The sequence below is a fragment of the Rhinatrema bivittatum genome, chromosome 17 (assembly GCF_901001135.1).
Source record: "Rhinatrema bivittatum chromosome 17, aRhiBiv1.1, whole genome shotgun sequence".
NCBI classification, from domain to species: Eukaryota; Metazoa; Chordata; class Amphibia; order Gymnophiona; family Rhinatrematidae; genus Rhinatrema; species Rhinatrema bivittatum.
In genome coordinates this window covers 33,927,367-33,943,134 of record NC_042631.1, presented here as the reverse complement: position 1 = coordinate 33,943,134, position 15,768 = coordinate 33,927,367, and the positions used below count along the sequence as shown (strand labels likewise).

The following is a 15,768-nucleotide window of genomic DNA, read 5'->3' as shown; positions in this document are numbered from 1 at the left end:
TGCCGGGAGCGTCATAACCTACTTAATAGGACGGCTCTGAGAATCCGAGACGCTGAGCGTGTTGATGACGTCACTTACACCCGCCTCCCTTGCGGATCAATCTGTGTTGGTCTGTTTGCGCTTCTGGATGACGTCACAGCCCTAGTGTCTGCATTACAGAGTTTTAAAGTAACCGCAGCAGTTAATAAACAATGGGCACGCAGGCTCAGACTTGATAGTACAAATGTTAGCATTCACTTAATGCGCGTCTATTAGAGACCTGCCGGTAATGCAGTTCCACGTTCACTCGGACCGCTGTGTACATACAGGCTGGGCTTTAGCAACACCAGCCAGAGGCAAGTGTTGGGCTGCCGTCCCCTGACCCAAATGTGCCCAAGCTCGGCCTCCTTTCAGGTCGGAGTCACCTAATTCTGCCCGTGATCTCTCGCCAGCTAAAAGAACAGCAAGTGCAGGCTGCAGCAAAGGCTCTGGGTATTGACCCCCGATCCCCAGAAGAACCATGGGGCTGCTGCACAGGTTTGGACTGCTGCTGGCCGAGCCCCGGTGCCAAGGGCTCACCAAGCTGAGAGGTATTTACCGTGTACGTTATCCTGATCCTTTGGGTTTCTCTGGAAAGAGATGCCAGCAGGCGCTAACTAGTCCTTTTTTTACGGAACGAGCACACGTTTTATCTTGAGCTTGGGGCGAGAGGTTCTGCAGTGGACCTTGATTGAAACCTGGAGAGGAAAGTACAATGAGCGCTAGTCCTATCGGTATAATAATGAGGCCAGAAAGAGCCCTTCCCAGCTGCCGTTTCCACCCACTTCACATAGCAGTACTCGTGTAATATGACCTTTTTATTCACGGTAATTCCCTGGTTTTTTGTTGCAGCTTGCAGAAATCTCTTGGTTTTCACCTGGAAGAAGCATGGCATGGCTCCCTTTTCAAGGTGCGTACATTTCTCCCACCACTGCCCGGCTCTTGCTGTGTCCCTCGTGCTTGGAAACTGCTGTGCTAGCCTCAGAAAGTGTCTTTTTAAAATGTATTACACTCATTTGTTTGGGCAGTGAACTTTGATCCTTTCCAATAATCATCCCAGACACTAGTTTTAAGAATTTCTGTAAGGATTAAACTCTAGCAGTAGAGGTTGCCAGTTCCTGGTGTGGCGGTATCGGACATGTATTGAGAAGCCACCACTCGACTACTGAAGGTATTTCAAACGAACAGGACAGAAACCCATTCCCAAGCTGGAATTTACTGTAGATGAGGGACAGGTTATCCTGATACTGGGAAGTCACTTTACACTTCTCTTCCCATTACTTTCTCCATATGACACCTTGCCTTATCACATGTAGGAGGGTAAAGAGCTGACTTGTGTTCTATTTAGGGCTTCTGATTTTAGGTAGTTATAAAATGTACATTTATATTTTAGATAATTCGGGGGTTTTTTTTTAAAAAGGCTTAAAATTGGTTTTCTTTAGTTTCATATTGCTATAAAATGTATTTATTTTTTCTATTTCAAATTAACATATTTTGTATTATCAGACGCCCTAGTTAATATTTTTTTCCATTGCAGCCATAGCCCAGCCATCAGCAGCCTCTGCCTTCCCAGCACTCTTCTCCCTCACCACCCAGCACCACCCTAATAACCTCCAGCCACAGCCAAGCATTCTCCACCACAGCTGCCGCACAGCCTTTCTTTTTTTTAAAAATATTTTATTTATAAATCAAACAAACACGAAAAGATGCAACTCTTAGCACACATTCCATGCCGACTTCACTGACGCACAGTAAAGTAACGCACCAAGTCCCACACCTGCACTGCGCTCTAATAACTCCCACTCAGTGACATAGCACACGGGCACATGAGCGCCTCCTTTCTGATTATTTATATTTCCAGTAAGGTTGCCATACTTTTTCATAAAAGCTAGTCGTCTTCTGTAAGGCTGAAGTTAATTTTTCCAAGGCAGCAATATCATTGCACCTGCTTATCCCAATTCGCATACCTTTTCTGTTGAAGCCGGGGCGAGTACGAGGCCCAATCACAGCAGCATCTGCCAAAAACAACCCACTCCGACAGGCCTTTGCAAAAAGGTGTGTTCTGGCCAAGGCATGGGAACGCTCATTTTGTGAGCAGAAACTTTACTGTCAATGCAGCAAGGAGTTTTACGCTCACAAAATGTGCGTTCTAACATGGGAGTAATACTTAGCGCCCTCGCATGGAAATCCCATGCACATGAGGGCATTAAGCAGTACTCCCCAGTGCAGAGAGGTGCGCTGGCCTGGCTGGCATTTTCTTAGCACTGAAAACTTAGCTCCAGGGTCAGAGATGGAGTTACGTTTCCAGCACTACTGCTCTGGCACTTAAAACCCATAAAAAAAAGAGGGAAACAAAATGGGAAAAAAATGTCAAAAATACTTTGAGGATAATTAATGACTTATCCAGGTAAGTGGAGGAAACTTTAGCCAGAGAAGTACTTATCCTGATAAATAGCAGTGGTATAAAAGTGTAAAGTGATGTACCCAGGGAAAAGAAATCCCGATTACAGGTATTACAATGCTGGGCTCTGCATTGGGAGTCCCTATCCTTGGAATCCTTGTGAACAATATATTAAAATTCCCTGCTTGGTGCATGGTGGTGGTCAAAAAAGCAAATAGAACACTAGGAATGATCTGAATAGGCATGGAGAATAAAACAGCAAATATCACATTGCCTCTCTAGCGAGCCATGCTGCAAATGCACCTTGAGTGTCGTGTGCAGTTCTGGTTGCCCCATCTCCGAAAAAGACAAAGCGGAACTAGAAGAGATGCAGAGGAGGGCGACAAATGATAAAGGGGATGGAACATCTCTCACATGAGAAGAGGCTACACAGGCTCGGGCTATTCAGCTTGGAAAATAAATGGCTTGAGAGGGGACAGTATAGAAGTCTCTAAAATCATGAGTGGGACGGAACAGGTAAATAAGACGGTCACTTACCTTTTCAAATACTAAAACAAGGGGATGCTCCATGAAGCTACCCACAAGCAGATTTAAAACAAATCATAGAAAGTACTTTTCATTCAGTGCACAATCAAGCTAGGGATTCTGTTGCCAGAGGACGTGGTCAAGGCGACTGGCATAGCAGGGTTTAAAAGATATTTGGACAAGGTCCCGGATGAAAAGTCCATAACACATTATTAGCCAGGCCGACTAAAGGCAGCTGTTTGCTATCCCTGGGAGTGAGTTACAGGAATTAGATCTACTTTATGGGACCTGGCTAGGCCATTACTGGGCTGAATGGGTGGTAGTCTGAGCCAGCAGGGCATTTCTCGTGTTCTTTTTCTCTCTGCAGGATCCTTGGTGTACGCCAGGTCTCCGGCTCCGCTGCTCTGGCTGCCTTATTCCCCCCAGGAGGGGGCAGCAGAAAGGAGAAGCTCTCTTTGCAGGATGTGGCGTTCCTCCTTAAGAACAAAGAGTGCGGAAGAGTGGTCGTGATGGCGGGAGCTGGGGTCAGCACCCCGAGCGGGATCCCTGACTTCAGGTGACGCTCCCCGTTCTTTTTCTGTCGTCTTTCAAAGCCTGGGCGAAGGCGCCTGCAAGGTGTGTTTATGGGGGGGTGGGCAAAGGAAAGCTGTTTGCAGACTTCTCTTTCCCTGATGCTTTGTAATAAAAATCACTGTGAGCTGGAAGGCACTGTCCGGAGTAAATGTGCTGCTTGTAGGAGGCAGCTCCTGCTGCTGTCCACGGTGACGGGAGAGGCGGTTAGAGACAGGTAGCGTGCTCTCCTGTTCCAGGAATGTTTTCTCTGGGGCCCTCTCGCCGAGGCAGGAGCATTGTAGTCTGATCAGTGCTTGAATAACTGGGCCTTGAGGCCCAGTTGTGGTTCCTTATTTAGTATTTTACGCTGCTTCCAATCTGTTGATCCCCCGAGGAACAGCCCCTTCCAGCAGTACCATAACAAGACCAGGTAATGCCTCTCTTTAGTCTCAAGATGGTTTATGTTTTTGTTTTGTTTTTTTATTCTTTATTAATTTTTCAAATAATTACAAGCATTTCCATTCTTGCACAGAAAAACAGAAATAAAGTTATACATAATTATAAATCATTTCTAATATAAAGAAATATCTCTATTTTTAGTCCACAAATCTGTTTTAATATGAGGGGGGCGGACAACAAAGAAATAAAAGGAAGCTTACTTAAGAAATCTATCAAAGAAAATGCCAATAGCTTGCTCTATTTCAATCCCTCTATTTGTTGCTAAGATATTGGACTAACTAGTGGAGATGATACTCTCAATAGGCGATTCTGGGAGTCTATCCACGCCTTTAGATGTTCAGGAGTCAGGAATATATAGGTACTGTTGTTAAATTTAACCACGCATCTACATGGGTACCTAAGTTGGTATGTGGCTCCCAGCACCCTCACCTCCTGCCTTAGTGCCAGGAACCCCTTCCTTCTCTCCTGCGTGGCTTTAGCAAGATCTGGAAAGATCTGTACACATTGGCCCAAAAAATTAGTTCCCATGTTTAAGAAATAATTCCTCATAATGAGGCCCATATCTTTTTCATATATTAAAGAAATAAGTAAGGTGGCCCTTTCCACAATTTCCACTCCTGATGATTCTAAGTAGTCTGTCAAGTTCTCCAGATCAACAGGGTTTTGATTTCCAGTACTCCTTGATCTTTTAAAAGGCAGGAAGTACACCTTGTTAAATGGTGGAATATCTTCTGATGGTATATGAAGAATTTCAGTCAGATATTTATGTAATGTCACCCTTGGTAACTCACCCATTACCTTGGGAAAGTTCAGTAGTCTCAAATTTAACCGCCTTATGCGATTTTCCAAGAGTTCTGTTCTTTTACTCAAGGCAGTACAATCTTGAATTGTAGCTGTTTGCACTTTCTGAATAGCTTTCAACTGGGTTTCTATTTGCTGTATCTTCTCCCCTTGTTCAGACAGTCTTAAATTATGGTCTTGGGTCACCATCTCAAGACGTGTAGCGATTTGAGTAACTTGAACCATTGTCCCATGAGTTACTAAATTTTGTTGAGCCATAAGCTCCCAGAGTACGTCCAAAGTGACTACAGGCGGTTTAACCGGGGTTGCAAACTCCTGGTGTTTCCCAGCAATTGGTATAAACTCTGAAGCATATTTATTAGAAGAAATTTCCAACCTTGGAGTTGCAATACCTTCCGGTATTGGTGTTTCACTTCTCGAGTCTTCACCCGCCGCTGCTCCCTCCAAGGATCCCGTTGAGGTCTGTAGTCTCACGGGGTCCAACGCAGTTTCTGGCGGGATTGTCGAGGAAATTGCCTGTGGTAGTCTTAGCGTCGGTGGGCTCAGCGTTGTATCCCCAGGCGAAACGGCTGCTTCCCTGTCGTTTTCGCCAGCGGGGAATGGCTCCTCCCGATTCGGATTGAACTGGGCACACTCGGCAAGAGCCTTTTGTCCCGGAGGGAGAGAGGGTGTTGAGGGAAAAACCCTCATTCTCCCTTTTCTTTTCGGCGGCATCAGGTCAAGAAATATAATATTAGTTCACAAGAAACAAGAAGAAAAACTGGGAGCTCCGAGGCGTGCTACCCGCAAGCAGCCATCTTGACTCCGCCCCCGACGGTTTATGTTTAATATTTCCATATTAAACTAGTTCTCTCAGCCTTTTGAAAATGTTATCCTACCTTATTTTTAACTCTTTTTTTTTTTTTTTATGAGCACTGAGGATAGAGCTGCTTTGGTGCACAACTCCTAGAGGGCCCAATCTACTAAGCCTTTTTCCCATAGACACAGACTAGGACACCTAGCATCCGAATAGTGGCATCTTATTTTTCTACTACCAGTCTTTTATATAAACACATTGCACATTGGTGGGAGTTGTTCTTCTTTTACTGATTTCCACAAAAAAAAAAAAAAAATGGCTGTCTGCTATAATAATTCATAGGATGTGCCAGAGGCTTCCTTTATTTTTGTAAGTAACAGACCCAAAGCATTGTGGCTGTTTTTGTAAACAATTTTATTGTAAACAATTTTATTGGTTTTATTCAAAACAAACCTTGCAACACAAGGAGAGCCATACATGGCCCGAGGCTCATATATCACCCACTTTGACTGCTATTTTGTATCCATTCAGGTGGATTTGTCTTCTAAAGATGTTTAGAAATATAGGTTAGGCATCCTGCACTATTGCATTTCCACACCATTCCTATGGTTCATCTTCTTTTCCAAAAATATGGTTATTTATTTATATTCTGCCTTTTGCCACTTCAGAATGGATTACATTCAGGTGCTGTAGGTATTTCCCTATCCCCAGAGGGCTTACAATCTATCAGGCGGATTCAATACAGTGTGCTCAGCCGAGTGCATTGTTTAACCCGCGGTTGGACATGGGTTAAACATTAGCGTGTGGGTTCCATAAGGGATTAGCATGTCCAACCCCCCCCCCCCTCTGTGAAACTAATAGCACTCAGCAAATGCATGTTGATGAGGCTATTAGCTGTTCTCCCTCAATCCAAAAAAAAAAAATATGCACCTGACCTGCACATTTTTACGCTCAGAAATTAACGCCTGCCCAGAGTAGGCGTTAATTTCTGAGCAGCCCAAAAAATCCCTGCTTTTCTGTACATCGTCCGACTTAATACCCCTAACGAATCTTACTACCCCAATAGAACCAAGAGCTAAGAGAAACAGATAAGTATGAGAGAAAAAATGTGTGAAGCTTGCTGGGCAGACTGGATGGGCCATTTGGTCTTCTTCTGCCGTCATTTCTATGTTTCTATGTTTAATATCGTAAAATTGAGCGTCCATTTTCCTAACCCACTGACAGCCGACCTCTCCTGGGTGCCCACTGCCAAGGAAGCGCTGGGGTGCACATTTGTCCCCAGCGCCTCCTTGGCGGCGCAACCCCTCTTTGAAATACTGAATCGTGCACCCAAGAGAGGTGCCTGGGTGAGTGTTAGGAAAGCGAGCGCGTGCCCGTTTTCCACGCCGCTTTATTAGATTGGCCTGTAAGTTTGTACCTGAGGCAAAGAAGAGCAAAGTGGCTTGCCCAAGGTCACAAGGAGTGGCAGTGGGATTTGAACCCTGGCTTGTGGCCCACTGCCCTAACCACTGGGCTACTCCGCTTTGAGGGATTGCGCATTCTTACTGCTTTCTTTGTTAACTCTACCTTCACCCCCACCCTCCTGTTCACTTCAGGGCAAGAGGAAGGGGGTGGGGGGAGTACACAGGAGGAGATGGTTCCCTACAGGCTGTTTGCAGGGGCAGGGCTGGAGCAGGGGCAAAGAAACAACTGATCCTGAAGGCAGGCAGGCAGGCACCCTGCAGCTTTCGTCAAAGACTGAATTAAGAAGTGAATGTTGACAGACTTCCCTACCCTCTCTCCTTTGCTTAGGTCCCCACGCAGTGGCTTGTACAGTAACCTCCAGCAGTACGATATTCCTTACCCGGAAGCTATCTTTGAACTGCATTACTTCCTGCACAATCCCAAGCCTTTCTTCATGCTAGCCCGGGAGCTGTACCCGGGCAATTACAGGCCCAACCTTGCTCACTACTTTCTGCGTCTGCTGCATGACAAGGGGCTGCTGCTGCGCTTGTACACTCAGAACATCGATGGGCTAGAGAGAGGTTGGTAGCCCCTTCCCTTGCCCCCTCCTCCAGCCTTGCTGCCTGTTACATTTGTCTCTATCCCTGGCTCTGTCGCCCTCTGTTTCAGCTGCAGGGATTCCACCCAGCAAACTCGTGGAAGCTCATGGCACGTTTGCCACCGCCACCTGTACGGTGTGCCGGAGATCCCACGCAGGCAAGGACTTTCGGGTAAGAACAGCAAAGTAGTGCCCTCCGGCTGCTCGCTCTGGGACACAAAGTATATGTGTGTGTCTAGAAGTCCAGGAGTCATATTGCCATAGAGAAAGTTTGATTCTTTGCAGGTTCTAGTTTAAAATAATTTTTAGAGGATCCACATAAAAATTTTGCCAAAGATGACGATGTACTTGAGCTTTTGAGATCACATAGGTCTCCTCTTCCACTGTGGATCTTTCTGTAAGGGGTGATGCTCAATGACACGTCTCGGGTACATGATGGACGGATGGATTCGGCCTTGCCACATCTGTGGTCCGGTAGACACTTGTGCGACATCTCTCGACACTGGGAATGATTTGTTATTCTTGTATCGGGGGGGGGGGGGGGGAATACTGGATTGTTTCTTTCGTAGGCCTGGTGATGCTGCAAATAATTTATTTTGACTCAGGCGGATGTGATGGAAGGACGGATCCCACACTGTCCCATTTGTACCGGTATCATCAAACCCGACATTGTGTTCTTCGGCGAGGAGCTACCCCAGAGATTTTTCCTACACCTGGCAGACTTCCCCATGGCGGACCTGCTCTTCATCATTGGCACCTCGCTCGAGGTTTGGGGGCAATACGGGATTTCAGCTGCTTGTCTGGAGAGCGTCTTAGTGGGGTTAGGAACATGGGAGAGATTTTCAGGTTCAGAACTAGGAACAATGAGGCTGATAGGAAAAAATAAATTAATTAAAGCTGGGCTTTTAAATGTAGACGCTTACGTTTATGGCCTATTTGCAAGAGTCTAAGTTTTCAGCTGAAAATTGACCTAAATTTAGGATTCTAAATTTAAGTCTGCAATTCATTTTGCTAGATTTAGGAGCCTAAGGGCATGGACTTGCTAAGGCTTTTTCCCCTTTCTGGGTCTATGGGAAAAATATTTAAAAAATCAGGTCCTAATGTACTTACCTAGTGCTGAAAATCAGTGCTAAGCTCCTAACTTATTTTTACCTACACTAAATCCACCACCATAGCTGCCCACTTTTTAAGCTCCTAAATTCAGTAACCTAGTGAAACTAATACATTTTCAAAAAGGCCAATTTAGGAGCCAAACTCCCCAAATTAGGCTCCTAAATCCTTTGAAAATTGAGCTCACTAGAGCTCCTATATCTAAAATGGGAGGGAGCCAATTATGATGAGAGAGGACATTGTCCAAAAACATGCAAAAGATTTTTCCTTGCATGGGATGAGATAGCGTGGAGTGAAGAGAGCCTCTCCAGGGTCAAAGGAAAGGTGAAATTACTTCTTCTTTTCTGATCATTTCCTTTCCTTGCATTCAGTCAGACCAGGCCAGACGAGTGGGTTGTGCTCACTGAGCAGCAGATGGAGTCAGAGTGCAACAGGATCACCCATCATGAGCATCGGTGCTGACACCAGTATTTCTGTAACAACCTAACTCTGGGCAACTTCAGTTTCAAGTAAACATTAGAACCATAACACAAATTCATACTTCTTCCTTTTTCCTTTATTTATTTATTTTTTTAAAACTGCCAGAGGAATGTTCCTGTCAAGAAGGACAAGATCAAATTCAAATCCAGAGGGGGCACTGGAATCCTCAACAGAAGCCTGATATGATTAATGCCTCTCAAAAAATGAGAAACATCCGGATGTGAGAACAATGGTCTACCTTGAACACACCCCCCGATAACAAGTGAGAGTGGCTACCTGCACCTTCAAGGTATTAAGAGCCAAACCTTTAGAAAGGCCTTCCTGTAGGAAAAAAAAACAGGATCATCAGAATTGAAGCTCTCTCCGGACTACAGGGATGTTCTGAGCACCAATCCTTAAACATGCTCACAGCCGCCGATTATCCTCTCTTATTGGGATGTGCAGAGAGGGCTCCTTCAAATCTAAGGAGGTCAAGAATTCCCCCACCTGCACTGCCAGAATCACTGACCTGCAGGTCTCAATCCGGCAGTGAGACCCTTTCAAGAACTCGTTGACCTTAGATCCAGAATGGGACACAGACAGATCCCCTCCCTTTTGGACACCACAAAATAAATCAAGTAGCAGCCCAAATTGTCCTGCCCTTTCGGGACCGAAATCACAGCCTTTTAAGTCGAGGAGCCTTTCCAGCATTCAGCTTATCACTTCCCTCTTTCTGTCGGAGAGACAGGGAAACCATAAAAGTGTCAGAAGCAGGGCAAGAAAATTCCAGGGCATAACCATGTTGAATATCTAGGACCTATTAGGCCGATTTCAGGTAAAACTGAAAGGCAGCCGCCTAGCTCTGGCGCCAGAGATAGAGTCCTCTCGTCCTCGTCGTATATTTCCTTAGGGGTCCAAATCTAGAGGATCCCTTTTTACCACCTTTCTAGAAAAAGACCTAGATCTTTGACTAGAAGAACTCCGCTCCTGTCTGCATCTCCTGGAATCTCAAAACCTAAAGCGGGAAGAGAAATTTGATGACACAGCTTTGGCTTTAGAAGCCTGGGCACCTTAGAATCTCCCCAGGACTGTGCCGTCTTCTCCAATTCCTTTCCAAACAAAAGTCTTCCTTTAAAAGGAGACATCATCAGATTAATCTTAGAGATTAGAATCCGCTGTCCAGTTACGCATCTAGAGAAGCCTACACGCCGCTTCTATGAACACTACCCTTCTAGCCAAGGAGCAGACCAAATTGAAGTAGGCATCTGTCAAATATGCCACTCCTATTTCCAGCTGAGTGTAGTTTATCTCACAATTCCTTCTGCACAAGACGCAATCCCAGATTTTACCACAATGCAACAGCAGGCTGAGATCTGTAGAGCCATGTTTACCATCTCAAAAGCCTGATTAAGCACAGATAGTCTTTCCTGTCCGGTGAATCTTAAAAATGCAGTATCACTTTCCACCAGAATGGTTGATCTCTTCGGCCTGGAGCAGACTAGAGCATCTACTCTGGGGAAACGAAACCTCGCCGTAATCTTTGGTCCAACAGGTACAGTCTGGCCAACGAGCAGCCACTCTTAAAATTAACCTCAGGAGCCAACCACTTCAAGTGAATCGGATCCTGCACCACCCGATGCAAAGGAAAGAATATCGAAGCCTTCGTCAAGCTAGCCATAGTAGGATCCTTCTTGGAAGAGGGGGTGTCCCGTCTTCTTATCCTCCGCAATATCAGCCTGGGCAGAGATTGAGAGATTAACATTCAGGAAAAGACTCAAAATGTGGTTATTTAAAAAAGCCTTTCCAGACACCGAATGAACCCTAATTCACCACTAACCAACTTTCAGTCATTACCCTAACGCAGAAAACTATAACATTGCAAATGGCATAACCTAGTAAATACCATAAATTCTGTAAATGCATTCTGTTAAAGTTTGGTAAATGTATTCTGTTAAATTCCTATCGCCTTTCTCTGCTCCCAGTTGTGCATTTCCCTGTTTTATTGTAACTGCAATTGTTTTCGCTCAGCACCTGTTAGTTGCTCTTTTTATTGTAACCTATTATTACACCCCCTTGTTTATTGTAAACCGGCATGATGTGATACTCATCACGAATGCCGGTATAGAAAAAAACCCTCTAATTAATTAATTAATTAATTAATTAAGGTTGCCAACTCTTTTTGAAAGATGTAGCATGGAGGCATCATTGGTGATCTCAGGAGGGACTTCATCTTCTTCCCAGTTCTCCTCGCTATTCCTGAGGCAGCTTAGGAATGCCATCCAGGGAGTCCTCAGACTCTGACAAATCCTCCTCCAGTTTGCACTCCTCGCCTTTCCTGGACCTCTTTCTGCTCCCCGAGCCCATAGAATCTATGAGCAAGGGAGCAGCAGAAACATTGCCAGCCCTGCCCCAAGCAAAAGGCTTGCAAGCCTTTTAAAAGCCCAGGGTAGGGAGGAAAGCTGTACCGCAGGGAAAGCAGAAGCCAACACACTGGGAGAAACGCCCTTCGGATGACTTTGCAAGGCTAAGGGAAGGAGGGCCGCCATCGTCACCGCTCTGCAGCTGTGACATGGCTGTCTGAGCTTCAGGCAAATTCAAGGACCCCGTGGGAGAACACTGATCCACCACAGGAGCGCCTGCCAACACAAACTCATGGCTACGGAGCTCTCGCTTGCACCTTCCTTGGCCATCGCAATAAAACGTGCTCGCCTAGCACATGGGTTTGCGTGCGTTTTGGACACGCTAGACTAGTGTCCGTTGCAATAAGGACATTAGCATGTCCATGTGAGATGGAAATTGCATGTAGTTGAGGACGTTAGATATTACCCGCCGATGGAGTAAAGTCAACTTGCAGCCAAGGGCTCCTGAAAAACATTAAAAAAAGAAAAAAAAATCGGTTCTCTGTGTTGTGATAAATGTGCCCTCTTCCTTCCTGTCGTTGTGACACTTTACTGTTTTTTGATGGAGAAAAATAATGGTCTATTTTGACTTGATTAAAAGAAACCCACTTTTCTTAAGACCTCACTATTTTAGACGTCCATAGCAAGGGGCGCCTCATAGGTTTGCTGAGGTTGCTGAAGTGAATTATAACAGAAAAAGAAGCGGCATCAAAACGGACGCTTACACTGAGTGCCCGTTGCAATTGGGCGCCTGACGCAATAAACTGTTGAGCTCTGCGGACGCACAATTTTCCCATAGCACGCCCTTTTTAACAGCGCCCGGGGGCCGTAGCTGCGCACAAGTTAAAGACAACGGGCGCTCCATACTAATGTGCGTTTTACTGCACCGGCTCCTCAGACCTCGCGGCGCGCGCAGTGCGGCTTTTCTGCTGCATTCCGCCACCTGCACCATTTTGTTTCCCCACACGCAACCAACATGAGATACTTCCAAAAATGTAACTCGCTCCAGCAATAAGCTCTCCGGGGGTCCTGGGAAGCTCCTAAAAGTCGCTCTCCTGCCGCCAGCGTCTGAACTGCTGAAGTAGCACACGCTGAGCCTTTGCAAAGTGTCCTCTCCCATCACACCTTTTTTTTTTTTAAACTTTATCGCTGAGCCATCCGGCCAGGATAAAGATTTAAAGGCACGACCACTCTCAATACAGAAGGATCACAAAGAGAGACAGAAGGGGCAAAAAGAAGCAGAAGTGTGGGGGGAGAGGGGAAGAGAGACAGAGAACGCCACCAAGTCTCCCCTGGGCTGCTTACCGGCTTTCACAGCTGCAGCTATTTTGTCCTTTTTCTTTTTCTCTACCTAGGATCCCCGCTCCGCTGAGGGAGGGAGTGTAAAACTTTCGCCTCAGGAGCCGAATAGGAGATTTTCCTTTTCAGCCCACCAGGCCTCGGTCCGCAGCACAGGATGCTTGCCTGCCGTCTGCTGAAGAGCAGGCATACTGGTAGGCTAGCGTCAGCACCGATGCTGATAAGGAGTGACATCAGCGAGCCATCTGCAGGTCGGTGAGCATGACCCAGTCGTCTGAACTGGTCTGACTGGATGAAGAGAAGGAGTACTTACTAGGGAGGGATGGGGGTCTAGGTGGTTGTGTGATGGGACACTGGATAGTAGAAGTGGGGATGGGAATGGGGACCCTGGATGGTAGAGAGAGGTGGGAGTCCGGCTGGTAGAGAAGGGTCTCAGCAATAGTGTGAAGAGACACTGGATGGCAGAGGATGGTAGGGGGGACATTGGATCATGGTGTAAAGGGGTCACCGGGTGGAGGACGGAGGCTGGATGTTGAACTATATGTTTTACCTATTAGCCAGTTTGTTCAGATGGAGAACTGTAGGTGTTTGATAAAAGATTTAACCTCGCAAGTATGTCACATTATTGGTTGAGACTGACATCTTACTTCCTCTCTCTCGTAATCTTGCTTTCTACCCTTGTTCATTGAGGGGGCCTGGGCCATCAGGTGGAGCCCTTTGCCAGCCTAGCCAGTGCGACCCGTACTTCCGTCCCGCGTGTACTGATCAACCGGGACTTGGTGGGACCCTTCGCCTTCCACTCACCTCGGTACAATGACGTAGCTCAGCTGGGAGACGTGATCGGTGGAGTGGAAACCCTAGTGGACCTCTTGGGTTGGACGGAGGAGCTGAGAGAGCTCATCCAGAGAGAAACTGAAAAGGTACACGTGGAAGGAAAACCCGTGGTACTGTTTATAGGACGATGGGACAGACATCGGTGCTCTCCTGCCTCACAACACGCGCAAGGCTCCAGTGCTCCCTGGAGCATTCATGCTTACATCATCCTAGAGATAAACACTGTTTTCCCACATGCACCCAACAGCCCGGCAATTTATGGCAAATTATTTCTATTTTTAAATGTCAGTAAAAAATACGTGGCCTCTGATCTGAAAGAGAATATGGAGCAGCCACAGTGCCAAGTCTCATCAATAGTTTTCCCCTGTTCGCAGACACCGCACGCTGGGGTCCAGGTGGGACTGGCCAGGTCCAGGGACATGCAACAAGCAGCACCGGGCACTATGTTCTGGGAAAGGAAAAGGAGAGCATGACGGGGCCGGTTTCAGAGTCATAAACTTACAATTTTGTAAAGCCTCTGGTTCTTCTAACTGATCTCTTTACTCCTTGCAACACCATTTTTGGTGGATTAAGCGAAGGCTTCCTTGTAGACGGTGCCTGCCTGCATGCTTTGTATTTGATGCTGCCCCTTGCTGCTGGAACAGTGTGATTAGCAGCAGCCGACGGACGATCATAGCCGGGGTCTTCTGAGTCACTGTTCATTAACTGCATCTTTTCATCAGGGTCTGAGGGACGTGTTCAGCCCACATTCGCTGGGGATCCTGATCTGTCTCTCCCTTCCCGGTGCCTGACATTAGCCAAATCACCCCCCTTTATTTTATTCCTCCCGCCCCCCCTGCTTTTCTCCTAACCCTTCCAGCTCTCTCTTTTGTAGCCCCCTCACCTTCTCCTCTCATTCCTCCTATACGGGCTGCTGCCTCCTTTCACTGCTGGCCTTCAGGTGCCACAGCCATCCCAGCTGCAGGACACATTTTATGAGCAGTTCAGAACATCTGGCTTGGAGCTCGGGGGAATCTACGGTTTGTGCATGGGAACTTGTGCAGTAATATTCTGGATTTGTTTTGCAGCTGGATGCTGAAGAGGAGGAGTCCTGATTCCAGGATACTAGAAATCTGGACTGGGCGGGCCATCGCTTCTCCCACTGGGTCAGGCTACAGGTCCAGCACGCCTGGCATCCTATCTCCGACAGCAGCAGCTGCGAGAGGAAGGGTTATAAGAGGGCTTGCACAGACTGCTCCATCCTCTGGCCTTCCAGGATCCAGCAGTCATGATGAAGTGAGGCCCTAACGGGGCTTGACCTATCTTCTGTATATACGTCTACTTCATTTCTAGCCTCGATTCAGTATAGAGGATTATCAGATCATGCTGATGTGTGTGTGTGTGTGTGTGTGTGCGTATTCCCCTATAATTTTTGAATGGCTGGAGCAAGGTTGTCTGGAGGACATTAAACTGTTTCAGTGTTTAAGCTGCAGGGCATTGCAGATGGGCAAAGCTGGGAATTTGTGCCTTAAGAAGTTCAATAAAATCGTGCTTTTTCTATGTTATAACTTTTTACTTCGGAGATTTGCATACATAGTTTCAAAAATACTAGAAATAAGTGAAATGTATTCCAAACATGAGGAAAAATAATCACATAAAAGGCAACAAACAAATTAATATTCAACAGACTACTTCCTCTTAGTCCCCAACCCAAAGATGCACCACAAACCATTTTGGAGCATAAATATATTTTCTATTAACCCAGACAGTTAAGAATTGACTTGAATAATATTTCTTCTGACTGGGGGATGGGACGAATGCTACTATAGATACAGCAGGATAACTGGGTGCCCTTAGTATATAATGCATGCAGCAGATCCATTTGATGGGTTTTCTTCTTTGATTCTGAAGGCTTCCCTGCCACACACCACAGCGTCTCTCATGGCAGAAAGACAGAGTCCTAAAAAGGGGTTTCCCTCTTTTTCCTTCAACATAATGGTCCAAGGCAACAGAGAAATCCAAAGCGTGGCCCTATCTGGGCTTTTCTTCTGTCTTTAAACCCTCTGCTTCCAGCTCCTGAGCTGCCTTGCTGGCC

At 46.3% G+C, this 15,768-nt stretch overlaps 1 protein-coding gene across 7 annotated transcripts; it reads left to right on the top strand.

The window, feature by feature from the left end:
* The first annotated feature begins 69 nt into the window (after window positions 1-69).
* On the top strand, window positions 70-15,233 carry SIRT3 (sirtuin 3). 7 transcript variants are annotated; one of them, XM_029582820.1, is made up of 9 exons: window positions 493-569; window positions 871-928; window positions 2,702-2,935; window positions 3,312-3,500; window positions 7,344-7,576; window positions 7,665-7,765; window positions 8,199-8,360; window positions 13,568-13,780; window positions 14,762-15,233. In XM_029582820.1, exons 4-9 carry the CDS (start codon window positions 3,454-3,456, stop codon window positions 14,786-14,788), a joined length of 783 nt encoding a protein of 260 aa, XP_029438680.1. In that variant the 5' UTR covers window positions 493-569; window positions 871-928; window positions 2,702-2,935; window positions 3,312-3,453; the 3' UTR covers window positions 14,789-15,233. The 7 variants fall into 7 exon arrangements, 6 of the variants coding, with proteins under 6 accessions (XP_029438678.1, XP_029438679.1, XP_029438676.1 ...); XM_029582821.1 differs by having other exon boundaries at window positions 502-569; window positions 3,312-3,559; XR_003853260.1 differs by lacking the exons at window positions 2,702-2,935; window positions 14,762-15,233 and adding an exon at window positions 12,917-13,111 and having other exon boundaries at window positions 70-569; window positions 13,551-13,636.
* The last annotated feature ends 535 nt before the right edge of the window (window positions 15,234-15,768 follow it).

What these genes read in the sequence shown, in the direction of transcription:
- SIRT3 (XM_029582816.1), top strand. Translation starts at nt 500, where the DNA reads ATGGGGCTGCTGCACAGGTTTGGACTGCTGCTGGCCGAGCCCCGGTGC. An exon ending in AGCGGGATCCCTGACTTCAG is followed by an intron (nt 3,501 to 7,343) that starts GTGACGCTCCCC and finishes TCCTTTGCTTAG; the next exon opens with GTCCCCACGCAGTGGCTTGT. An exon ending in ACGCAGGCAAGGACTTTCGG is followed by an intron (nt 7,766 to 8,198) that starts GTAAGAACAGCA and finishes ATTTTGACTCAG; the next exon opens with GCGGATGTGATGGAAGGACG.